Source organism: Ambystoma mexicanum, chromosome 8 (assembly GCF_040938575.1).
Source record: "Ambystoma mexicanum isolate Mex_15411 chromosome 8, UKY_AmexF1_1, whole genome shotgun sequence".
NCBI classification, from domain to species: domain Eukaryota; kingdom Metazoa; phylum Chordata; class Amphibia; order Caudata; family Ambystomatidae; genus Ambystoma; species Ambystoma mexicanum.
Genome location: NC_090929.1, coordinates 489,416,460 through 489,443,777, shown reverse-complemented (window position 1 = coordinate 489,443,777; position 27,318 = coordinate 489,416,460). Strand labels below are relative to the sequence as shown.

Genomic DNA, 27,318 nt, shown 5'->3' with positions numbered 1-27,318 from the left:
TTAGATTTATTCGAAACATTCCACCCATCACTTTTGTGGTCAGCACAGTAGCCTGAAGAACCGACATTTTCTTGGGCATGGTGCCTAAGCGGGTCATCAGTAACCTGGGCTTGATAGCGACATAATTGACAGGAACTCACCACATGGAAGTCCTTACCGAATCCTATGCACTGCTTGAACCCCATCATGAACGGCAATCAAATGTTTAGAACATTTCCAAAAAATGCTAAAATGCATCCCCAGAGCAGAGACAGCAAAAAAGGTAAAAACACAAGCTTTTAGATTAAGAATTTCACAAAGAGGCAGCAGAGCAAAAGAAAGTCATAAGAATGGGCGGGAGGAAATGCCCGGAAAGGGCAGCAGCTTTAAGGAGAAATCAGGACATGGGCAGAATTTCCAGGGTCACAGGTGTCCTCCAGCAACATGGGCAAGAAGCAAATGATCTGAGGAATGCGCAGCATCTCCCTTAGATATACATATTCACTTAAGGGCTAGCCTTAACCTGCCCACCAATCACAAGCAAATACTCAGTTCGAATTACTCTGGTGGGATCAGAGTGAACCAATGTAAGGTGGATGAGCCATAACAAAATGGATGACAGTATGGCGTAAAAAAGGAATTTGTTCCAAAATGGAGTTCATAATAGGACATTGGACTACTAATGCTTTAATAAATATTGCACTCTTGTTGAAATCAAAGAACAAATCACTTACCTCTTGGTAATGATCTGATGGATGTTGCTCCCACAGATTCCTAATCTATGATATCCCTATCCCAAAGCACCTGTTCTCTGGCAAACTTTAAAGGCGCAAGGGGCGCAGCATGGCTCCGTCCGGACAGGACATCGGAACAGTGTATATAGTGACACCATGTTCTCCGTTCCACCCTTTTTACTGACACTCTGAAGCTGAAGGGACGAAGAAATGATTGTTTACTAGCTTCCCGCTGTTGGGGCAGTTGGGGAAGGCGATGAGGAATACGGAACATCCACCAGAAAAAGCATTACCGAGAGGTAAGTAATTTGTCCTTCCAAAGAATTCTTTCCTCCTATAGACTCCAAATCTACCATAGACTTCCAAAGCAGTACATCATCGGGAGGAGGAAGTAATCAATGACACACAAATCCAGAAAGCTCTGGAGGGATGTGTTAGGACAGTTTTTCTCAAGCCCAAAGGGCTTAGTAAAGCCATTCAACTGGCAGAGTACAAGACTTCACTCTTAGTATAAGGCTGTACCATCTGAGTTCAGGGTAGCGTAGACAGAGCAACCAGGCTGATCTTAGGAGGGAAAGAGGGCTGTAGAATCAGTACAAATAAAATTGCATTATACATATGGTCCAAAGAAACACTGACACTATGTATTGTACAAATAAAGGGTTTATTTTATCTACAAGCAGACCAAGAGATTATTGGGTAAGTACAAGCATAAAGTATATAAAACACAAAAACAAACTATGCTTTAAATAAACAGATCAAAGCACATACCTTATTTAGAACTCCTAACAGTATTTCTAGTGGACCATAGATTACTTTGATTACTTTCAGTAATACAAGGGTAGTAGACCCTGTCAGTTATGCAGTGACAAGATCAGTCAACCAACTTGAAAATATACTTTTCTGAATAGTGGAACAGAGACTCAAGGAACAATATATACCTCTACTGCATTTGTGATAACAGTTATACTAGGTGGGTAAGACCTTTATGGTTGTAATATATAATTACAGCTGCTTTTCAGCACAGTGGAACACACTAAGATAAGCAAGAAATCGTTACACTCATTTTGGATGCTCCAGGCGACCCAAGGTCAGCTACACCTAAAGGAACACTTTTCAGGAATGGCACACCGCTATTCTAGGTAGGTAAAACCCAATGTTGTAACATACTATTAAAGCTGCTTTTTAAGATCAGTGGACCAAGATTGAGATAAGTGATAACTAACATCTTTTAGGATGGCACACAGCTAAGACAAAGTAAAACCTATATACATTTGAAAGAGGCGATCAGAAACGTAAAGGCAAGTATAACCCTGGGCAGACTTCTTCTGGACAGGCTAACAGCAAGTCAGGGGAAGCAAGACCCAATTGGGGACCCTCGTACATCTATCCAAACAAGAATAGTGAAGTGAAGCCAACATCATTACTTTGGTGGAAGAGGCACAACCAATTCACAGGTGAGTAACCTAACCTTATATATACTATTCAGAACGCATAACCCATTCAAGGTAAGAACTTTAACTGTTCACTCTCAGTCACAGTTACAAACCAACTTCTTTTAGGAGTAACTAGAACCCTTTTCTTATGCAGTCCTTGGCTCTCTGTTCGCTGGAAATCGTTTCAGCTGCGTTTTCTTCATCTTCGGTTCCAGTGGTCGACTACCTCATCAGCTTCCCGGATCAGACTTATGCAGGAACCCAGCCATGCAACATTCAAACTTAGGGAGGGGGGGGGGGGGAGGCTTGACAGTCCTTTCAGGACAGCCAGCCTTCCAGTTTGAACTGGATTCTCGCATTCAGGCTGGAAGACAAAGGGCTGCAGAGTTTTGGACTCATCTTCGCTTCCTGACTTCACAGACACACTGGAGCCTGGGCGGGCTTGACCAAGGTCTCCCACCGAAGATAAAGTTAAAACAAAGGATTTTCCCACCCTGGATGTCAGGAGAAACAACAAGAAAGGACAAGTAATGCTGAAATGGCAAAAAAGTAGACAGGGGTCATTTTGGTATAATGAGCCCCCCATGGGTGCCTTTACTGGGGCAAGGCAAACAGTCCACAGTAAAGGTGAGCCAAATTAATAAAAAGGTTCACTGCCACCAGCCATTAAAGGTAAGTTTGTCCTTGTAACATAAATGTTACTGAGTATCCCCTTTCTCATTTGAAATGTAACTCCCCAGCACTCTACATAAGGTGTGGGGGTGGGGGGGGGAGCTGGTCTCACCGAATAAAATGTAAAAAGGATCCAAAGATCCTTTCTACCCTTGGGAAGTGCAGTTCTCACAAGGTTAGCCAGAGAAAGTGAAAAAAGGAGCCCTAGGGCAATGATGTCAAAGAGGATAACTTTTAAAAGACACTATGGAGAGTCTTAAAAATGACACCAATAAAAAGAGTAAAAGACTGAGCAGGGAAAAAGGTTCCCACTCACTGAGGTATAGGGAAAAATAATCTAACAGTCCAGCAAAATGTTCTGGGGTTGAAACAGGTCAGGAAGATTTATCACTGAAATGAAAATCTTACCCAACAGGCTGCCCTACAAAAACTGGCCTCCTGGTGCGCAAGAGAATCCAAGCAGCAATGCTTAGCAAACGTGTGCAAAGACGGCCAGGTTGCAGCCTGGGAAATATCCAGGACAGGCGCCCCTTCCCCTTGCAGAGATGACAGCCACTCCACTGGTAGAATCAGAGCTGGAGGCGTCAAATTATTAGTACGCTGTCCACTAGTTTTTTTTGTTTAACGTGCATACCCTTAGTTCAAAGGGATAGGAAAAATGCCCTGAATGCATTGTGTTCTGCCAAGCAAAGCATAATAATCATCTGGGCTCAGGATAAAGCAATGCCGATTTCCCAATTCAAAGTCCTTCAGGCACACAGGCAGCTGATATCACATTCAATCGGGATGTCCTAAGCCTGCCCACCAATCACACTCCAAGCTGTACACAAAGGTTATGGTGGCCAGCAAATCAAGCTAGGAACAGGAACAGGAACAGAGACAGAGACAGAGACAGAGACAGAGACAGAGACAGAGACAGACAGACACACACACACACACACACACACACACACACACCCCTTTTAGCAGCCCTGGGGGCCAGCAAGGGCAGCACACCAGAAAAAGGGTTGAAGTAATAGGAGGACTTCAGTAGAAGTCCCTCGGATCACAAAAGAAAAGTAGTAAAAACATAGAAGTGAGCAAAATGTTTAGGTGACCCAGAAAAGCAGGGCGCACATACCCCACAATGATATTTTGTCTGAACACCGATTAAATAGCACACTGGTAATTACAAGTACTGTGGGGTTACAATCACACTGCTTATAGGTGAAGGTGATATGAGGTATAGCGCTTGAAGCCCACGAGATTTCATTTCATGAAGATTAAAGACAGTATGTTGCCACCTCCTGACTGACTGCAGAGAGAACAAACATTGCAGAAATGTAACGTCATAACAATTACATACCTAACAAGGGAAGTATCTTCCTATAAGACACCAGTCCTCACACAGCAGCATTAGGACATTTGTCATGGACTTACTCTACCTAACATTTCAAGACACCTAATGTCATTTTTCTTTCATAGTACAGAATGCTCCTTGTAAGCCATATTCAAAACCTGAAAATCCATCTTAATATTACTCAATGTGTCATGTCAACCTCAGAAGAAAGAAGGGTCGAGTCGGCTCTGCCAGGGTTTTCATGTGTGCCTGCAGGCTGCAGACAGACCTGTGAAATAAATACTCAATTTACAGAGAAAACATTCTTAGACAAAACAAGCATGGTAAACATGCACAGTATGTGGAATAAAATGCCTAGAAACGCCGACAGCCATTATTTGGAGAAGCTTTTCAACCATTTGATGTTTTCCTCCCTCACTAGGATGAAAGTAACATTTCCATTTTGATAAAACAAAAATAGAAGACTTAGATTAGCTTCGCAATGAAGCCCTTGTCTTCCCATTGTCATGTCCCTGCACTGACTGCTGTGCTTCGCTTAATGGGGTATTAAAACCTGGCATGCCCATTTTATAGCAGCCAGTGGAATATCTATCATCATTTGCCATCTGTTCAAACGCTGTGCCAAGTGCAGATGGCCTGTGAGGTCATAATCTCTAGCTTGTCTGGGCAATGTGTATGCAGGAACTGACATGAAAATGAATCTAGACTGCCACTGAAGGTTGGAGATTCTTTAGCAAATTACACTAAGGGGCTTTAAGGTTTGAGCCAATGGCTCACCCCTCTCCCTTGCCCATGCTCACACACATGCATGCACGAGTCCCAGCACCTCCCTGCGCCTGTCCAACCAAACTGCCCTCTGTTATGCGCTCTATTAACCTTGTGCACTAATCATTCCAATCTCTTGGTAGTGTTTGACTAATTTCCTGCACAGATTTTGATCCCCTCACTTCCGCGTCCCAGAAAACCCTTCTGCACTGTTACCACTACAGTGCACTGATCCCCCTCCTGACATCCCATACACCTATTGCCTAACCCACGCATACGATACTATGCTTCTAGTTCCACACAACTCACTACCCTCAGCCCCAACTGTACCTGTGCCCCCAAACCATCAGACATTATTCCCTTTGCAATGTCGTTCTACACATGTTTAAACCCAGTCACATCAGCGCATTTATGAACATCCTCTGGTATTTCCACACACGTCTGCCAACCCCAACCTTCCTGCTTGCATGAACCTGGTCAAACTGCACAGGTCTCCAGGTATTCTGCTCAACTGCACAGAAAACACTTGCCCTTCTCTTGGCCATTTTGCACATGTGCCTTTAGCACCTTTGGTTGCCCCCTATTCATTCATCTTGACTTTTTACTTGCATGAATCCCCTCTGTTACACGTGTGCCCGTTCCCTCTGCATGCCCCTCAAGCAAAATGTGTGTCTGAATTAACCCCTTACTTGTTGCTCTGCTCACCGGTCCGGTAGAGGAACGCATTTAGTGTCGCCCTTAAGTCTTCACTGATCTTCTCCTGTGGTGAAAAAACCCAAACAGGCAATTAGATATGTATCGAGAATATGTCAGGTGTACAGACATGAAAAAACGGAGTGATTGGAATCCTTGCATTAAGGCACAAAAAGGTCATCAAACTTACGATGTAATGCTCAGGACAGAGCGGAGGCTGTGGGGGAAAACTTGTGGTGGATTGAGGGGAGGACCAAGGCTGTGTGGAGACACCTCAAGGATGCTTCCTGGAATGGGAGGCTGTAATAAGGGATTCTGACAAAGGGACCAGTGCAAAGTGCTGCTGACTCACTTGCTTAAGTTGGGATAAACTCTACAACTCATGTGGGGGTGGAAGGCACCCGTGGCAAGTCAGACATGGGGGACAGACAAGACCTGGTTCCACAAGTTTTATTAAAGAACACCTCAACTAAACCTATAGCTATGATGATGGTTTTCCCCAACTCCAAACTAAATAATAAACAGTGCTTGTCGGGATGTCTCACAAAAATCCTGTCCTCTGTCCAAACCTATTCTAACCTATGTTCTGTCCCTACCACTAATAACCTAAATAACAAACTTCTGCTTATATAAGTTGTTTACTCTACATTTTATTGGATATTTGGAAGGAGTCTATACAACAAAAGGTGTTTCAGGGCGCCACAAGACAAAAGTGTGGGCGTGGGTACAAGGGAGAAAGAACAATAACGGTCCTACTAGGCCTTGTGACATTCGGATTGCTCCAAGTGCAGGAACAAGAAGTGTGAGATGGCAGGGGGACTGCTGGTCTGCACGAATGAGAAGTGCTAGTGTGGGAAGGAAGAGCAGGGCAAAGAGGAGAGAGTGCAAGTTAAAGGGGGCACAGGGGCTGGGTGAGTGCTAGGAGGAGGTCCGGTGGGCAAGTGTCAGGGATTGCGTGGGGTGAGGGTCCACATGCTAAGTGAGAGGGAGGGGGTGGACTGGTGCTCTGTAGAACTCAGAGGGAAACCAGGCAGCCAGTCACTGCGTCAGACGGGGGTGTTAGCATGGGAGAGGGATGAAGAAGAGAAAAGGAGAGTCTTGAGTAGTTTATGAGGGGCATGGAGACCATTCCAGAGGGATGCTCCTGTGGAGGAGAGAGATCTAACCCCCACTCTCTGCTTAGAGAAGCGTCTGATCCGCAGAGTGGGAGCTAGTGGACTGAAGGGCTCTAGCTGGGAGGTTATAGGGAAAGAGTTGAATGTGGCGAGGTCCCAGGCCCCAGAAAGCCTTGTGGATGATGCAGAGGGTCTTGAACTTCATCCTAACAGTAACCGAGAGCCAGTGGAGAGATGTTGGGGCTGGGGAGATGCTGTCTCTTGGCCTGAGGCCAAGGAGAAGTCTTGCAGTCCTATTCTGTATTAGTTGAAGGGGCAAAGGAAGGATTGAGGAAGAGGCTGTTGTAGTAGTCCAGCCTAGAGAGGACCCAAGCTCTGGAGACAACATGTTTCTGGGGGAAGGTGAGGAAAGGGAAAACGCCTCTCAGTAGGTGCAGCGGATAACAGGCTTTCTTGGCAAGGTCCGCGATGTGAGAAGGATAGAATGGAGTCAAAGATGACAAAGGTTTTTTGCCTCACTAGAGGGTGAGGGGAGGGGACCCATAGAGGGCGGCCAGAGGGTAGGAGGTAAGGAGGAAGCTGGGTTCTCAATGAGAAGGATCTCAGTCTTACTGGCATTAAGGCAGAGATGATTGGCCGCATACCATGCCTGAATAGCAGTCAGGCATTCAGGGATGAGAGAGGAGCGGAGGCTTGCTTGAAGGAGAACTGCATATCGTCTGCATAGCACTGAAAGTGAGGGGAAAAGGAGACCACCAGGTGGGCCAGGGAGATGATGAAGAGCCACGGCAAGAGGATAGAGCCTTGACGGATGCTGCATGTGGAGAGAGTGATAGGTGAGAGAAAAGGGCCTAGTTGAACCTGGGAAGGTCGGTCAGAGAGGAATAAGGACAACCAGTCCAGTGCCCAGTCCGTGATGCCAAGAGTGTCACAGAGCTGATTCATCAGGGTGGCATGATTGACCGTGTCGAAGGCAGAGGAAAGATCCAGAAGGATAAGAACAGATGGAGAGTTGGAATATAGATTAGAGAGCAAGTCTTCATGCGTGTTCAGGAGAGCAGTTTCCGTGCCTCTAGAAGCTATCAAGCCAGACTGGTGATAGTGCAAACAAACTGCTTCAGTGTGTTGGATCAGTTGGGAGGTGACCAGCGTCTCCAGGAGTTTGCCCAGGAAGGGGGCAATGGAGATAGGGCAGTAGTTAGCTGAGCAGGAGAGGTCCCCAGAGGGCATTTTGAGGCGAGGATGCACAAGGGAGTGTTTGAAGGGTAGCGGGAAGGAGCCAGTGGCAAAGGAGTGATTACAGAAATCAGGCAAGGCTGGTGCAAGGGAGGCAATGTTGTCCTTGCTAGTTCTGGAGGAGCAGGGGAGCACCTGTTTGGAGGAGACTTTCACAGAGGACTTGTCTGGAGACCTCATCCGGTGCTATGGGTGAGAAAGAGTAGGATGGAAAACATGGTGGAGTGGGGGCAAGGGAGGCGTGAGAGCTTGGGTAGGAGGAGTGAAGAGGAGAGTGAGGACAGGATTTCCTGAGTTTTGGTTAAGAAGTGGGATGCCAGTGAAGTACAGAGGTCAGGGAAGGCAGGGGAGAAGTGGAGACTGCAGTATGATTGGCAAGTTCCTTGCAGATTTTAAACAGTCCCCCCACCTCAAGTGTTAGTGGCCCTAAAGATGCAGGCTTGGATATGGGCCCTCTTCTTCGAGCCGATAAAGAGTCTGTACTGCCTTTGGAGCAGGCGGCAGGCCGGTCTGTCAGAGGAAGTGCCTGAAGCCTGCCACTTCCACTCAGCAACTCTTTACTAGTGTTTCAGAGAGGCTAGGTCAGAGTCATACCAGGTGTTGCGCTTGGAGGCAGGCTTCATGTGGATCTTCATGACAGCCGCAAGGATGTCCAGGGTGTTGGTGATCGAGAGGTGAAAATAAGCAAGCGCAGAGTCATTGTGGGAGTCTCTGGCAAGGGTGGGAGGGGGATGAAAGTGGCAGCAAAAGCAGCAACTGACACTCGCTTCATCGGTCGAATGACTGAGGAGACAGGCAGTGCAGGCAGAGCCTTAGCCGGGGGACCCAAGAAATCCAGGTGAGAGGACAGCAGAGCATGGTCAGACCAGGAGAGGGGTGTAGTGAGAGGGATGTAGACAGGGATGTCTGCAGATATGAGAGCATCCAAGGTATGTCCGGCTGAATGCGGCCGACCTGAGGGAAGAATGGTGAGGGGAAAAAAGTCGAAGAGGTTGCAGAAGAGTACAGTGGCCGAGCCAGGAGAGTCCAGGTGAATATTGAAGTCTCTGAGAAGGAGAAGCTTGGAGGGGGGAGGCAAAAAGCGAAGGTCAGACCACTCAGAGGAAGAGGAAGAACAGACCAGTGGTCGTGTAGATGGTAGCGAGAGTCAGAGAGAGGGTTGAGAGACACCAAGCCTGAAGATGAGGCATTCCAAGGAAAGATAGGTCTGAGTGGAAATGATAGTACCCAATCAGGGAAGACCAAGACCCACTCCACCTCCAGACCGGTTAGGCCTGGGCTTAGAGAGGATTTTGTAGCCCTCAGGGAGGAGTGTGTCAAAAGCAGTGCCAGTGCTGGCAGAGAACCATGTCTCAGTGAGAGCCAAAACTTCAAGGTCAAAATCTTCAAGAAAGCAACAGATATCAGAGGCGTGTTTAACAGCAGAGCGCGAGTTGAGGGAAGCTAGGTGAAGCTGGTTGGCCTCAAGTGGCTGGTTTCTGACCCTCCTCTGCCCCCCGCCCCCCAACTTGTGTCTTGGGTTTTGCTCAGGCCCTGGCAGATAAGAGTTCCAATCTGGGTCCTTTGACTCTTTCGGGACCCCTGGGCAAGTGTTTGTATCAAATCACAAAGTTCCATCTCTTAATTGGTCTTGCAAACTTTCTCCCAGTTGTTCTTTAGCTCCACAGGGGCGATCTGGGGCCGGCTGTGTACTGGATAGCATCCACGCCCTCGTGGGCTATTCTGTGTCTCAGTCCCTTGTGGGCTAGCCAGCTTCTTAGGTAGTTCACTTCTCAGGCTGCTTCTCAGGCTTTTGCGTCAGACCCCGGCATGGGGTAGCGGGGGGGGGGGTAGGGGCTTGTCACCCTGGTTTAGACAGTTCTCAATTTGAGTGCCTCATGTGCTCTTCGTCTCACTATACAACCTTCTTGTGCCTCTTGTTTGCTCACCCCTGCGTTGTGTATCGACTGGTCACCCCAGTTTGCACAGTTCTTGTTTCTAGCCTTTCTTTTGCTCCGTCTCAATACATGCCCCTCTTGGTTTTCTGGTTGGTCACACCTGCTATACGATATCTGGGTCAACTGCCCACATCCTGGTTATATTAATGGCCCTTCAGGAATAGCAGCATCAAGTGCAGAGTTTCCCGGGTCTCCTCCTTGATATGGCTTGGGATTTCAGTGCTCCTCCTATGTGGCTGACAGGGGTCCAGCGTCTGCTCCGGTCTGCTTGGCCACTCTAAGTCGCTTAATGCAAGTTGGTGGGTCCAGGCTTCCCCAGCTCCAGGCCCTTCGGTAGGATGAAAGGAGGGGTCAGCTGAGTTTGCCTCCTTCCAGGACGGGTACTCTTCCCTGCTGCAGCTCTGTGGCCAAGCAGATTTTCTTTTGGCTCCGTCTCTCCTTCCCATTGCCTCATGTCCATCCATTGTAACATAAGGGAAAGTTGATTGGTTATTTTCCACGCATAGTGATTGTAATTGTTACAGGTCAGAAACCACACTAGCCTGTCCTAAAGGCCCCTAACCATTATTACCTTGGTCAGTCCCTAGGTATGCCATTAACAATGAGGAATCTGGGTATGAGGGAGGTATAGATAAATCCCTACTTGGGGTCTTCTTCTCCCCTAACGGGGGTAAGAGGGCTCACCCCCATGGGATCCCACATGTCCTGTCCCCTAGGGAGAGTATTGTCTAGCAGGTGCGCCTCCCAATTCCAAAAGGGGTTGGCTTCCCTTTGGGGAGAAGGGACAAATTCCCTGGATTTGTTACACACTATATCAGAAGAGAGACCAAGAGAGAAAACACTGATACGGTGAGAAGGGCAGCATATGACTTACAGCAGAGGGGAAAAGGCACTAGATCCCTTTCCCTGAAGCACTATAACCCGGAACCAGAAAGCAGTAGAGCAAAAACTATCCTCATAGTGTGGATTGCAAATTGCAAATGGAGCGCAATGCTTTATCCCTGTGAAGAGGAATGCGGCAAAGCAGCAGCTGGGCACTATAACCCTTGGACCGAGACTTGATCAAGAAGCGGCTGAGAGATATAATCTAAAGATTATGATGTGCTAGAGATTCTGGGGGAATACCAATATCCAAAAGATGGGGAAATATTGGACACTATCATTTAACCCATCCCGATTCTGCTGTAGATCTTCCAGAAGGAAAGAAATCAAGACCCCTTTACTTCATAATTAATCAGAACACCTCTTCCCCCTCTAAAATAAAATGACACTTAAAACTCCTGAGCAATATATTTGTTTAATTGCCACATTTCCCACATGCCCAGATATCTGAATGCTAACAATGGATTTTGGCGTGGGAAGACACCTGTGCCCCTTCTACCAGGACTTGAAGGCTAATGACTTGCCCATCAATTATAAGACCAAATGCAGTAAAGACAACTGCAATATATCCAATGTTGTAGGGCCCGATATCTCAAAAGCCAAATAATAGATTATCAGAGAGATTTTATCCTCCCACCTAGAGGCCACTGGTTGATCCGTTGCATGTCCGTTGCATGGGTTGAGCACTTTCCTCAGACTAACTTTTTATTGACACAGGAAACGAGTGAGCTGCTTCGGATGCACCGAGATTCTCGTTGGTGCTGGCACAACCTGTACTGTATGCCCGTAGGCACTGCGGATTCCATCGGCCCATCTGTCGTCCTTCACAACATGACACCCAGACCTGCCGCCCTTCCCAACATGACACCCAGATCTGCCGCCCATACCAAGATGGCACCCAAGGACATGCATCCGCTTCCTGCTGAAGTTAGATTCATCAGCTATTTCAAAACACTGAATGAGGACAGAAATGCGCCTTAGAGAGGATTGTGCCTCGTAATAATTCCAAATCCTGCTATTGATAGTTTTCCTCGTTCCTTTCTGCCCTGAAAAGCTCCTTCCTTGCTACTAACCCAGCCCCCACAACCCCATTTCCGCTCTCTGCTCTTCGTCTTTGCCTATCCCCTGCATCCTTCATTGGTTCCCTTCATCTACTTCGAGTTTTTAGCTCTGCTGGACTCATCCTGCTGAACTTCTGTTGCCTCCTTCTGGATTCCTCTGGACCAGTTTGCCACCTTGAACTTTTCCTCCTCAGAGGTTTTCCCTCTATTTGGTACCTGTCTTTGGGGATCACACCGTCTGTTCTGCTCTCACAGAGCTTGGAATCCTCAGACGGTCTACACAAGCGCCTCGACTCGGTGATAAGACCAGCAATTGACACATGCACAGTCCAACTCTGCTTCGACCCTTTCCGGCCCTTTGGGGCAAAGGGAGAAAGGAGGAAACCATGGTCCCTCTGCCAGGGCACCAGCAAGGGCTAGCTTTCACCCTCCAACTCTGCTCATCGTCTGCTCTCCTTGGGTTCTGATCACAGGCAGGACGGCTGCAGATCACTACAGCAAGGTAAAGAGTTGTGCTTCCATGCAGGGATGTCTTGCTTACCTCAATGTCCATGCAATAGTTGTTACAGAGGGATGTCCATGATAATAACAAATAGAGAAAAGGTTGCATTTTTTTAATGATGCGCCCCACCCACCTTAACTATTACCCTTGCCCCACCACATATATATATATATATATATATTTTTTAATGTCCAAAAATGTCAGAAAAGATGCAATCATTTCTCCATTCATTATTTTTCCTGCGAACATTTCTGCGGGTACCGTTACAGAGCACATGCAATCAATTTGGGTACTCAGTTGTGCCACTGTAAGCAGTTTTTATTCGGCTGCAATCAGGATATTCTGGCTGAATCTCAGGTATGCCACTGAGATTACAGGGTTCCCATCTGGCACGCTTAAGCACTCCCTAATGGTAAGAAACTGAGTATCTCAAACAAATGCTACTGGGACCCGTGGGCACATACGAGGACTGCGTTTATGCTTCTGTCTGTGGACAGTCCTGCGGAACAGGAGACTGATCTAGCCTGGACTGTCTCCTGGACACCGGCCCACCAGTTGCCTTCTAGTCAGTGTGTGACTAGCCTTCAGGAAATCAAATGTAAACTTGAAGTCCAAGACTGGTTTCAAAGCCCTTTTGGGTCCTGTCTGTGCTGCCTTGCCGGGTGAAACCATAGTCTGCTGAGGCCACCCGCACTCATGGTTTCTAAATAAAGGTTTTTAATGCTAGGTTTGCTCCAGTAAAGTTTGTATTTTGAGGTGTTAAATGCCATATTTGCTTTGTCTGGGCTGTGATGAATCAGATTTCATCACTCCTTTCCCAGAGGTAGCCTCTCCTCGTGTGGCCAGTGGATGGCAGCCGCTACCTGATCCTGAGGGTGGCTATTTAAGGAAGGATCACATAAGGGGAGACAACCCTCATGGGTAAGGACAGGCATCCCAGATGAGACATGGTATACCCCTTTTCCTTTTGGGAATACCCCTTCCATTCCTCATGGCTTGATGGTACACTGTAAAAATCCCTCTTAACCCGTAAAGTTTACTGACAATATCCACCCATATTCTGTGGCAAACAGAAGAAAGACCGAGACAAGAAAGAGGACTGCCCAAATGAAGATCACCAGACTGAACCAAGGGGAGCAGTCTAGTGTTTGTGGAAAACCGATTGGCTCTGAGCAGCTCCCCTCATGGAAGCAGGAGTTAAAAAATGGAACAGCTGAGGGCAAAAAGAGTACTCCTCCAGGAACCGACTCGAGAGCTGGAGGCAAACGTGACAGGCAGTGTGGCAACTGCAAACCGGAAGATGACATTCGCTGGAGCTCTGGAGTGGTGCTGGCGAGGGAGGAATAAGACCGAGGCTCTGTCCCAGTCGGGTGAGCTGGGGAGCAGTGACGGGAGAAGTCCGCCAGTGAGGAGAAGCGAAGCAGATTAGGAAGTTCCGTACCAGCCACTCAGGAGAGCGCTGTAGCCAGCAGAGCTACCAGAGAGACACGCATTGGGAACTGAAAGCCGAGTCGAGTCGGGAGCGAGGACGCTCAATGCCGCTATCGGAGACAAGCCTCCCGAGCATTTGCAGAAGCAGCAAAGACCCAGACTGCAGAAGCAGAGAAAAGAAGACCCAATGCTGGTGAGCCCATGCTGGAGGGATGGAAAGCCATGGCTGAAGTACAGAGACTGAAAGAGTGAATTAAACTACCTGAGTAGGGGAGCAAAGATCTCCTAGTCGAATTACTTGTCATCTTCATAGTCACGGTAAAAACAAGTAACATTGTAAAGTTTGAAAACAAAAAGGAACTTGGGGATGACACATGCCCCCCATTGTCCTTAACATTGATGAACAGTGAAACACAAAGTCCCGGAAGCAGAGTACAACAGGCCATATGCATGTCTGGTACCCGCAACCAAGTTGTATAAAGAACTTTATCAAATAACTTGGCAGGAGAGTATACCGTTGCGTCTTGCAAGCCTGGAACCCACACCCAAGTTGTGTTTTTAAAAGAACAATCCTAAGGCAGATTCATGCCCTTAGGGTTGTGCATTCTATTAAATGTGGAAAATACCTGGGGCAAGGAGTCATTTCCCCTGGAGTGGATTGCAATACCAAGAGGAAGGGGATATCCTCTTGAACTATACAAGGCTTCGATATACATTTGAACTTGTGTTGCGGTGGAAAGAAACCTGGGGAAAGGAGTAATTCCCTGGAACTGAACAATCTCTACTTCAAACCTTTTTTGTTGGATTTAAGCATTTTTGATAAACTTGAATATGTGTGCACTTTGAGAGCCAAAGACATTACCCATAGCACCTTAGAGTTACTTTTAGAATGTGAGGTCAAGGATAGGATTTCAGACAGGACATTTTGCTTTGGACATCTTGACACAGGACCAACCCCTTAGTTTGTGTTGAGGTAGGGAAATACCTTCTAGATTAGGGACAGTGAGGCATTTTCTATCCCCTTTTTCATTTAATAAAACTCCAAACCAAAAACCACGAGTCCTCTGTGGCTCATTCCTGGCTCCCCACAGGATATAAAATGCTTGCAGGTGAAAATTCACATCTTGCCAATGGTTCCTCTCCAACCTATGGATATCTCTGAACGAATGATGTATGCACAAATGATCTGAACTCTTTTACAAACCCACAAACAGGTGAGGAAATCAAATTACAAGACTATGCAACTTGTTTGAGTAAACCGCTAATTTATCCAAGAACATGTCTGTGGGCTCTAGTATATATGGGTAACACCACGATCACACTTAAATAACACATTTCTCAATACAAATGGAATATTCGTAAACACTATAAAATCACTGGTGGCATGCCATTTTAAAGCAAACACTACCACACTTGCGCTACAGGGTGTCGGACGCTGTGGCTAATAATCCATGAGGAGGATACTTTTCTATAGCTTCTCACCAGAAAAACCAACTGGATAGGTTTACTTATGTTGGGGAAGTTAATAAAGGTCCCACGAGTAAAGAGAAGTTTGAGTTATGCACGCCATATCGGGAACTGGGGTGATGACAATGGTGCAAATTGGCACAAATGTAGTGTGGTTAATGTGAATGGGATAAATGTTACTTTTAGGGTTATTGGTGTAAGATGATACATTTTTAGATTTGCATGCATTCAGCAATATAATGACAACTTTGTTGATATGAAATAGATATAAAATAAATGCATGGAGTGTAATCAACCTTAATGAGAACCAAAGAGTTAAACATGCGCATGCCAGATAGAAGGTTGTGAATGGGGGTTTTGACGAGGGGACACAGTCTATAAACACAAATGCATGAACATGCAAGCTTTTTGGGATACTTGGGAGATATGGGCGATATTATGAATACATGATTCTGTGCGCCATGTGCCCCCTCATTGTGGGGAGTTTGTGTGAATCACTGAAGCTTGGATCTGCTGCTAGGTGAAACTTTGATTGGCCAGGAAACTGGTTTTACAAGATTGAAGGCTGAGCGACAGAGCCGTGGTCAGTTTTGACCAAGCCTGTTTTAATGGCCTGCTAGTATTTTGGAAGAGAGATGTGATCTCCGAGTACATGAGACTGTTGAATGACGGAGGGATTTCTGCCACCTGGTTGGGCTGTGTTTAAGGGCCGGGCAATTAAACTGATACAAGGGTTGCTTGCGGGGAAGGTGCACCAATAGAACATGGATTTTCAATTGAATTGTCAGGGTGTGGGCTGGAATGGAAAGTCACAGTTTAGAATGAAATGTGGACACCAACAAGTTTGGGCGGCAAAACAAGCAACAATAGATCAAAAGGAAGTTTGTTCCCCGTCTCTTCAGAACAATAGAATTTCTATAGAAGGGCTGTGTGCGTCACAAGTAGGGGTAAAGGTTTCCAACCAGGTGGAACCTGTAATAATTGAAACTGAGCTGTGTAAATTAACTATAGGGCTGTGACCAAATATGGAAGGACCCCAGAGAAGTGTGTAGTGTAAATATGAAACATGTAATTATATATTTAAAGAGGATGGTGCTTAGATGAATGTATCCAATGAGAAGTGTGGGAACTAAAGGGAATATGGTTACATTGTATACGTTTGACCAATCATGTGGGGTGGGGGGTTGACTAACAAAACACGTGGGAGTGTATTAACCGTTTGTAAAATGTGAGTTCTTTGTGTGGTTCGGGTACACTCTGGTTAGTTTGACTCTTTGATGTCATCTAGCTCCTCCCGGTCAGTTGTACATAAAACTTGCTTTATGGACAAACGTGCACTTACTCTAAGGGGTAGGCCTACTTTAGGTAACAGTGATCAAAGGCCCACTGCTACACTGAGATCACAAATCACAAACGTGCAAGATGAAATGGCGGAAGGGCAAAGTTGCTTATAACTGTTGACTGATTTGGACACAAAGTACCAGAAACCACAGGGCAGGGGTAGATTTCCATTTCAATTGATGGTCTCTGGGTGGGGCCCCAATAGGGACTGCCAGGTGAACTGCTCAATAAGAAGCCACCCTCAGACAAGGAAGATTCTTGTGAGGACCAATTATCATTAGCACTTTTCTTTTCAAGGTTTGCAAGCACATGTCTTGGATTTTAATGTTCTGATGAACTGAATGTTTACATTGCTTACTGTGAAGGATCAGAAATGCGAGGTGGACAAGTAGATGGCGCTTTCCCCCCTCCCTATTACCGCCCCCCCCCCACAACCCCCAGTAGCAATTTTATTAAATAAGAGCGTGATAAATGCTTCATTTTCCCTAACCTAAAGAGGATTTCCCTACCTATTAAACTAAGACTTAAGGAAAACACTCTAATAAAAAGACATTTGTACCTCACACGTACACATACAACGAAATCAAAGGTATCATACGGCCATTCAAGTTCAACAAAACAGTTATATTCAAACAAACTTTGTAAGCATGTATCCTTTTAACCAGGGTTGGATCTCCTTTCCCAGGATAAAGGCAGGATTTTTGCACATCAAAGTTTCAATCAAGAAAGTTATTTTCAATAGCCAAGTTCTGTTCCACAGGCAACACAAAGTTTCTTTCATTACATGAGACTTTCAATTTGTATTTATCACTCTTCAAAATGATTGTCCAAAGTATCCACAAAACCAAAGAGACTGTCTTCACATATAGTATTCGATACAACCTCTTCTCTTAGAAGAACAACCACTTTCACATTGCTTCTTGATAAACAATGTTTTGTCAGGATGGTTTTTAACCACAGTTCATCACAACATATTAGTGGACTTGCCACTTTCTTTCCACAAAAACCTTCCACCAAATGCAGTACCTGAATATCTTCTTCCTGGTCCACAAACCTGCCAGGAGGACTAACCACCAATAGGCCCTTTCCTGGTATACTCGCCTGCCAGGATAAAATTCCCAATACTGCTACAAGTACTCTGTGGTGAGGCTTGCTTTCAATTAAGAAAATTCTTTGATGATATGATATGGCATTTGTAACGCGCCTATACACAAGTGTTTCAAGGCGCGACGAGGCAGGGAGGGGGAAACAAGGGGAAGACAGACAACGATCCTAGTAGGCCAGGTGTCATTTAGATCATGCAAGTGCAGGGGGAGGGAAAAGTGCAAGGGGAAGGGGAGGGGGGGGGGGAGTGCAGTACAGGGTAAGTAGAATAAACAATAAATAATAGGGCCAGCTGGTGGCAAGTGCAAGATAAGTGCAGACAAGTGCTGGGGAGGGGGGCTGTAGGGATACAGAGACCGTCCCGCAGTGCAGGGGTTGCCAGGGAGGCAGTGCAAGTGGAGAGTGGCTGGGCCAAGGACCGAGGTCCGAGAGAGTGGTCCAGTTGGAGATTCAGTGCAGCTTCAGTGAAGAATTTAGCAGGGGAGAGGGAGAGAGAAAGCAGAAGCAAAGAGGAAGGTTTTGAGGTGCTTCCGGAACCAGAGATGGCTTTCCTCAAGTTTCAGGGAGGCAGGAAGGCTGTTCCAGAGGGAGGCCCCTGCCGCGGAGAGAGATCTACCCCCAGCTCGTTGCTTCGAGAAGCGGCTGACCCTGAGGGAGTTGGAGACGGATGGGCGAAGGGCTCGGGAAGGAAGATATTTAGGAAGAGAGAGTTGAAGGTATTTAGGCCCCAGGCGGCCTTGTGAACAATGCAGAGGGTTTTGAACGTAATCCTCGCAGCCACTGGGAGCCAGTGAAGAGATTTCAGTCTTGGAGAGATACGGTCCCTGGGCTTGAGGCCAAGGACTAGTCTCGCAGTCCTGTTCTGGATGAGTTGCAGAGGGCAGAGAGTGGAGGCAGGCAGATTAAGATAGAGGCTGTTACAGTAGGCCAGCTTCGAGAGAACCAGGGCTCGGGAGACAGTGAGCTTCTGGGGGAAGGAGAGGAAGGGAAGAATACCTCTGAGGAGGTGCAGCTGGTAGTGTGACTTCTTAGAGACATCAGATATATGAGGAGAGAAGGAGAGTGGAGTCGAAGATGACCCCAAGGTTTTTTGCCTTGCAGGTAGGAGAAAGAAGAGGGCCAAGAGAGGCTGGCCAGAGAGCTGCAGGGAAGGAGGGAGTGGGTGTGCCGATGAGTAGAATCTCAGTCTTACTGGCATTAAGGCAGAGGTCATTGGCGGCACACCATTCCTGGATAGCAGACAGAGTCAGAGATGAGGGAAGGAGAGGAGGCCGAGCGTAGCCTGAAAATGAGCTGGGTATCGTCCGCATAGCACTGAAAGTTGGGGCAGAGAGCGACGATGCGGTGGGCAAGGAGTGCCAGATACTGGTTGAAAAGCCAGGGAGAGAGATTAGAACCGTGGGGGACACCACAGGTAGAGAAAAAGATGTCAGAGAGGAAGGACCCCAGTTGGACCTGTGAGGGACGATTGGAAAGGAAAGAGGTCAGCCACGCCAGAGCCTGACCAGTGATATCCAGGTTATCACGGAGAAGGTTGAGCAGGATGGCATGGTTGACAGTGTCAAAGGCAGAAGAGAGATCGAGCAGAATGAGAACACACGGAATGTTGGAGTCGAGGTTCGAGAGCAGGTCCTCACGGATGTTCAGGAGAGCTGTTTCCGTGCTTCTGGCAGCTCTGAAGCCAGATTGATGGTCATGAAGTCTACCAACAAATTCAGCATGGAAGTTAAGCTGGGAGATGGCCAGTTTCTCCAGGAGCTTGCCCAGGAAGGGAGTGATGGAGATTGGGCGATAGTCGGGCAGGAGGGGTCGGAAGAGGGTTTCTTAAGAAGAGGGTGGACAAGGGAGTGCTTAAGGGGGGATGGGAAGACTCCATAGGCGAAGGAGTGGTTGCAAAAGTCAGCCAGGGCATAAGCCAGGGAGTCAATGTGGTCCTTGATAGTTTTGGAGGAACAGGGGTGAACCTGTTTAGACGAGACTTGCATAGATCAGACTTGTCTGGAAACCTCGTCAGCAGAGAAAAGGGAAAAGGCAGAGAAGGAGGGGTGGCTGCAGAAGGGCCGGAGGAAGAGCCGGGAAGAGAGGGAGGGAGGTGATAGGAGGAGAGTGAGGACAGGATGTCCTGAGTTTTAGAGATGAAGTGAGAGGCCAGTGCAGTGCAGAGGGCCTGGGAAGGGACAGGAGAGGTAGAGACTGCAGCAGGGTTGGCAAGCTCCTTGCAGATTTTAAAGAGTTTGGCCGAATTGTTAGATGCCTCAGAGATGCGGGATTGGATAAGGGCTCTCTTCTTGGTGAGAACGGAGAGACGGTATTGCCTTTGGAGCAGGCGGCAGGCCAGTTTGTCAGAGGATGAACATGAAGCACGCCATTTCCTCTCTGCCACCCTGCACTTGTGTTTTAGGGTGACGAGATCCGAGTCATACCAGGAGTTACATTTGGCTTTGGGCTTCAGGCGGATTCACATGATAGGGGCAAGGATATCAAGAGTATCGGATATAGCAGAGTGGAGCGTGGAGAGGGCTGTGTCAGGGTGGGAGTCAGCCGAGGGGGAGGGTGGGGGCGAGAAGGTGGCAGCGAAAGCCTCAACTGACACGCGCTTCATGGGTCGGATGACCAAGAAGGTGGGCGTCAGTGATGAGGGTGGCTTTGCCTGTGGGGTAGGGAGGGTGAGGTGGGAGGATAGGAGAAAGCGATCACTCCAGGAGAGAGGAGTGGAGAGAGGGACGGAGAGGGGAAGTTCAGAAGAGATCAGAGCATCAAGAGTGTGCCCTGCAGAATGAGTAGGCCCAGACAGGAGAATAGAGAGTGAGAGAGTCGCAGAGGTCACGAAAGAGTCCAGAGGTGGGACTTTCAACATTGAGATTCACAACTTCTTCCATAAGGATATAATACACATTGATGCTGTTTGTTCCACTTATTTGTTTGACAAATGTAATGCAGGGTATGTTTCTCTCCCCCTCGATTTCTACAAGGAGGTAACCTTTAGTTCCTATCATACTAGTTAACTGCTGGTAATGTCTCTGATTCAGGTTTCTCTCTTTGGCTTAGACAATGCTGGTTATTATCTACTTCAAATATTGCCTCCTCTTTACTTGGGCAATGATGGGTACAATCTTCCTCTTCTCACTTTATCTCAATAGGAGTATCATGACAGAATTGCTTAATTTCATTCATTCGGCACTCAAAACATTTGTGTGCAGCCAGTGGTTGTGCCTCAGGGTCACCTAATGAAGGCCAACTCACTGGTCTTTCTCTGCATGTCCGTTCGATCCGCTGCAACTTCTTTGATCAGGTCTTGGGTGTCTGACTGCTATGGTCACACGCCCATGTCCCACGCCTTTCAGAAAGGGAACCTCTTTGACTCCAGTGTACGCCAATCACTGGAGTAAGATGCCAGACTAGGAGAGCTTTCTCCTACGGGACAGCCAGCAACAGTACTGCTTCCCACTGTGTCCCCTCTGCACTGCAAAGTATTCACTTCTCTGACTCTCAGCACTGCGTCTCGCTTTAAACCCAGGGGTGGCCCTGGCGTAGTCTTATTTCAGCTTCTGCTGCTTCCACAACTGCGGTTTAATGACCTGCACCTCAAGGGGCTTTAAACATTTTAAAATCCTGTTCAGGTGTAGGTCATTAGAAACTCTAGACTGCATACTACAGTTCTGCACCTCTTAGCTCCTCTTCCCAGTACTTGGAGCAGTATGGGACTTGAAGTCGCTAATGTTCTTGTTTCTTTTTACATCCTCCAATTCATGCCGTTTAAATGTTTTATAAAACCTATCTTTAGGGGATGTTTTTAAAAGGAGTTAATGATTGGTTCTTGACTTTATAATTCTAACCCGGAGGAATAATACCTATTGGAAGTCATAATATTGATTCTGTGACCCCTACATACATCATTCCCATGTTGACCATAAGGGTTTTCATTACCAACAATGCGGGTAATTTTAGGGAGTGAAGCCTTACTCTGACAACAAGCCATTAGGTATTCTGGTATGATGGAAATTTCACCCTCCAAAGAACATTAATACTGCGTCTCTCCTAACGGAGTCATCCTATTCTCTTGGTGGCCTTCTCCTATCAGATGATCCACCCGGCTAATACCACCCCCGGGTTAGGATCAGGTAGCGGCCGTCTTCCCCTGGCCACCGTGTGGCGGTGGAAGGACTTTAGGGAGGGATTATGTGAGAACTCAGCAGGATTCATCACACTGCCTTCCCAATTTAATATGTTGCCACCTACATTCATGCCGTCATAACACCAGCTCTGTACCATGCCGTTTCTTTATTGGTAATTAAAGAAAACCGTACAGAGCACCAAAACGTCATGTTAAGGTGGGGAGAAACTGTGACATGCAAATCTACACTGTGCCGGTGTGCACAAACATTTCAGAGGATTCATTGGGTAGAAAAATGCTTAGATTCTGTGAGCAGAGATTGCATGGTGCGGCTGTGGTACGACTGTACCACCAACTCTTCCTATTAGCATGGACTAGCGTGACTAACAGGTTTCCGGTTCCACCGAAAACAAAATGTGTTTTTAGCCCTTCTTGAACAGTACATTTTCTTCACGGTGCGCTTACACTAAGCAGTTTATAGAAACTGTGTGTGTTTCACAGTATTAATTACTGAGAAACAGGTTCGTACCGGGGCATAAAATTGTCTCTGCCACCAATGAAAAAGTGGCCCATGGTTGCAAATGGCAATTCATTCTTTTTGACTGAGTAGCACCCAAGGGGGAAGTTTTTGAAAAAATGCGATGCAAATTGTGCATTTTAAAGAATATTTGGTAAAACTGGTCAAAACTACTAGCCGCATGGTGAAGTAACTTATCAAACTGGACCACATGGGCCAAAAAAGTGGCCCACAATAGCCTTTTGTGTTTTTGGTTCGGGAATTCCGAACCGAGGCCAGTCCAAGCATGAAAATAAAGAGCTATAATTACAGCCAAACTAGGAGTAATTTTCGATGCATGGCAGGGATGCCTTATCTTGGATCAAACTAACACTCCCCAAGGGCTATGCATGACGGTTTATGGTCATTCCATCTAATGTCATTCAATCGAAATTATTCCATCAAAAAAATTTCCATCAAATGCATTTTTTTTCCTTTTTGGGGGTGGGAGGTGTCCCCCCAAACCCCTATTTTTGACCCTTTAAAATGCACCTGAACAAAAATTAACCCTTTACCGCCCAAAAACATGCATTAGATGGACATTTGTTTAGATGGAAACATTTCGATGGAGTGGCATTAGATGCAATGGTATTAGATGAAATGACCAGATACCATGCTTCACCATTGATGTACCAGGTGAGCGAAGGAATCCTAAAGAAGAAACTGGATTTGCCGATTGGCCAAACTCTTGTCCTTGGAGTTCCTTTCCAAAGGAATTGGCACTCGAAAGAAGTCTTAACATCGGACTGGGGCATAAAATGACCTCGGGCACCAGTGAAAAAGTTGCCCAAATTCATTCCTTTTGTGATAGACTGTTTAAGTAGTACCCAATGGGGAGTTTCTTTTTAAATAAAATGTGATGCAAATTGTGCATTTTTAAGAATATTGATACAGTAACACTGGACACAACCACTAGCCTCGGAATGATGTAACTTATCAAACTGGCCCACATGGGTCAAAAAAGTGTCCCACTTAGAAAACATACACTGGCCCACACTAGCATTTTGTGTTTTTGGTTTGGGCATTGCCCTAAGGGCCAATCCGAGCCTGCTTAACATTACGAGTTATACCTGGATTTGCAAAATGCAATAGGAGGAAACATTGTGAAGTAATGTGGGAAGAACACAAAGGAAAGTAGACTTGGCTAGTCTAGTGCCATTTGTGAAACACATTTACACCGCAATGTGGTTCCTTGGCACTGGATAGTAAATAAGCAAAAGTAGAGAGCACAAGTGTAGCCTGACTGCAGGTGGTCAGTGCTGGAATGTAGAGAAGGTCTTAAGGGAATATCGAAATGTATGATAGGAGGAGGGAGCCTGCCTGTTGTCGAGCGGTAATGTGTTCCAAAGGGCAGAGGAAATAACCGAATAGACTAGAACCGAATAGGAGTGGCTAGTAATGCAACATTAGCGGAAGCAGGTAACATGAGCCGAGAAAGGGTAACAGCAAGGGCCGCGACCTAGGAGGTTGGAAGAGAAAGCTAGACCACTGTTGAAAATGCAGCACTACACAATGCTAAGAGATTTGCTCTCAGCCTCGGAGGTTATAGGGAGCGCTACGGCAGAGGCCAAAAAATAAACGGGAAGCTAGGTTATGAAGCACTTGAAGTGTATGATTATGAAATGCAGGGAGAATGGAACAAAGCATTAGAGTAGTCATGGCCCGACTGAATAAGTGCAGTATCCACAGAGTTGCGGGTAGACGGAGGAAAAGCAAAAACAACTGAGGATACATGTGAAGATATAAGACAGAGGAGAATTGAGTGATGTGACAACTGAGTGTCGAGTTGGATGCCAAGGGCACAGCTGAAAACTGGCTCTGTTTTGCTAGATTTTAGCGTTTTCAAAGTGTTCATATTTGTCGGTTATCAGGAAAAACACATTGCAAAATCTAGTGAAATACAATAAATCCATGGGAAATCAAAAGCATATAAAAAATACAAAAAGGACAGACTGAAAATATGTATACATGTGCTAATCATGAAGGCCAGTGTGAGGAGTTCCTTCACCCACTGCTCATAGCTGGCACGGTTTAGTTTTTTGACCTTTTCTTTGTCAATTTCTCTTTTAATCAGTCGGTTTTCTTATCTGTCCCTCCCTCTTTGACTCAGTTCTTTCATTCGGTTACATTCCTCGTTACGTTTACGATGGCCCAGTGCTCAGCACCCCTACTTCCGATCTTCCCCCCTGCTCTCATCCATGTGCACTCCCTGTCTAAACGCACCAGTGACCCCCTGGAGATCGATCAAAAGAGAATTGCATTAACAAAAGTGTGGATATAGAGAGAGCTTGAGGGCACATCAAGAAATGAATCATCCTTTTGAAGCAAGACACAAGGGATAAACAGATGGATGAAAACAGGGTAAAGGTGGTGGGGGCTCTAGGAGAACGAAATAAAAGAAAAGAGAAAGCACAGGGACCAGAAAACAGACTTTTCTGAAGAGGGGTAGAATGGATAAAAATGAAGCTACAATACATAGCATAACGTGTGAAACATGTCTTGCTGTGCACTCAAGCTCTCTATTTCCATGTTCACTGAATCCACCCTTTTGTCAATACAATTCACTTTTGATCGATGTCCAAGGGTGTCATTGGAACACCAATTCAGTGAGGGCTTAGATTTAGCAATTCACAGTGTATTCCAAATGTGTGCCATGTAATTTCCTGACACACAATACCACGAATAAAAGATTCAACGTCTCTGCACCAATTACACAAGAAGGAGTCTGCAGTGGAAAGTGTATGAGATCAGTCGTCGTTCCATTGGTTGCCGCTTAAGCATCACCTATAAGCCAAAACTACTGCACTGAAGTACAGCCATGAGGGCGATTAACTGTGCAGAGGAACCCACAAGCTTTGTGTTATTTGGGAATGTACACACCAGTTGAATGCTCTTGATCATGCTATTCCTAAACTCTACCTGCCCCTCCCAGACCAAAATACATCCTCCTGGAATATCTGAGATGGCTCTATCAAGAATCAACAACAACCTTTGGCAGCCTGCTTAGAGTTAATGGCTTAATTGCAGCTTTAAATGCTCTACTGTTGTCATTAACATTTCTTAACCAAGTCTGCCTTCAGCCACTTGAACATAACATAGTTCCTTGACCTATTAAAAACAAGCATTGACAAAGGCAACAATTTCGCACAGTCTGCACTACATCACATGCCCAGGTAATTGGAGCATTTTTCAGATGTTATCTTTGTCAGTGCCTCGCAAACGCCGATCCCATGCCTATATAAAAGCCAAAACTGTTGTTTTTGCCAATGCATTTTTTTCTTATTTCCACAGCCTTATCGGCTTCGCTATGGGTTCTCCATAACTTGACCCCACCACAAACAAGTCTCCACCTAACAGCACATTTTAGGGTGTAAGGTTTCGTCTCGCTGCTGTAGAAACTCATTTTTTCACATCAAGACATTTTGATTATCCAACCAGCAGGTAAGTGCCATCTGAAATCTCTTACAATAACCACTAACTAAATGTGGTATCATGTGGGGGAGGCATCTACACCCCAAGCAGGCAAATTCTGTTCACTTACCGTTGATCGCTTCCTTAGGAATGCATCTGCTTCATCAACAAACAACAAGAGCCTGTGCAAGGAAAGAATAATATTTTTTAAGATTGTTTTTTATTAAATTAAATATCACAACAATAGAACAGGAAGAACATGAACTTTTGAATCCAACAGATTTGATTATCGATTAATTCGTATTGAACAAAATGAAACAAACATCCACCATTTATAGATGAATGTGTAAAGTCAACAGTACCATTACTGTCCCCCTCCTTTATTCCAGCGCCATTAAAATACTCATGTGCATTATGAGGCAATCATGTCACCTGCTAGAGAATTTACACAAGTGCGTCTAAACAGCGTGGTTCATGGATACTCGACATTTTGCAAAAAGGAGTTCCAACCTCACAAATTTGGCATTGTGCTCTGGTCTCTCAGCGAACAAACCCAACACGCAGACCCTAGATTCTAGAGTCACTGTGCAATTAAATGAGCCTATCGGTTACCACTTCCTAAAATTTCAGTATCCCATGCATGAGCAAGCCATATTATATCGGCATCCTCCCTTCCACATTTTGGGCAATAAGTAGACCTATATCCATCTATAGCATGAAGTTTAGTAAATGCAGTGTACATACATATATAGAGCACGAATGACGGTCTGGCACTTAGTGAAATATTCACGTCAAGGAGCAGATTGCTGACCTCTGGTCTTCAAAGAAGATATAGTTAACTGTAGGTCTGTGGACATGATCTCCCTATGCACACACCAATAGGGCACCTAAGCTGGGTGGCGGAGACCACCGAGGACAGACACAGAACACAAAGTCATAGCAATGGCAGCTATGCACAACACAAATCTTTTGAAACGGATATTAAGGTCTGTATAAAAATGTATGTCGTGTCATTTAAGAAAATAGATGTCAACTATTTTAGCTTGTTATAACGTATGTGGACATCTATCTCCTTTTGATTGACCCCTTGTAAACCAGATTTTCACTTAACCGTACTTTGACCTACCACAGAGATGGGTAGTACAAAAAAAACAACAAATAAAACAAAAAAAAAAAACAACCTGCCATTTCATTTTGCCAACCCAATTTTTCCTGTGGTTGCACACGATTTCCTAAAAGAGGGCTGGTCATAGACAAAGCTTGAAAGTGCATAGCTGGACAACTGTTGTTCTTTGAAAATGCAAGATGACCATATTAGAAGAGATGGTGTGCTTTTTAAGCATAGGAACTCGCGAGTGCTGCATCGACATAGGGTGATGCTCCTGAAATGGGAACGGGATAATACTTTCACAATGCCTCTTTGAAACAGAACCTGAAAGGGGTAAACTCATTCATGTGTGTTTTTTAAAAAAATCTCAATACAATAAAACTACACCAACTGAGAACTTAAATTGCATATCTTAAGAGGTGGGTTTCTGTAGCC

General features: G+C 45.9%; 1 protein-coding gene across 1 annotated transcript in view; it reads right to left on the bottom strand.

The window, feature by feature from the left end:
• The window catches only part of LOC138472127 (ATPase family AAA domain-containing protein 3-A), a 672,103-nt gene that overhangs the window by 194,989 nt on the left and 449,796 nt on the right, over positions 1 to 27,318 (bottom strand). The window contains exons 12-13 of the mRNA XM_069610129.1: positions 25,906 to 25,957; positions 5,615 to 5,685 (exon numbers count right to left, since the gene is read on the bottom strand). Coding sequence (XP_069466230.1) covers positions 5,615 to 5,685; positions 25,906 to 25,957 — 123 coding nt within the window. The remainder of the gene's footprint in view (positions 1 to 5,614; positions 5,686 to 25,905; positions 25,958 to 27,318) is intronic.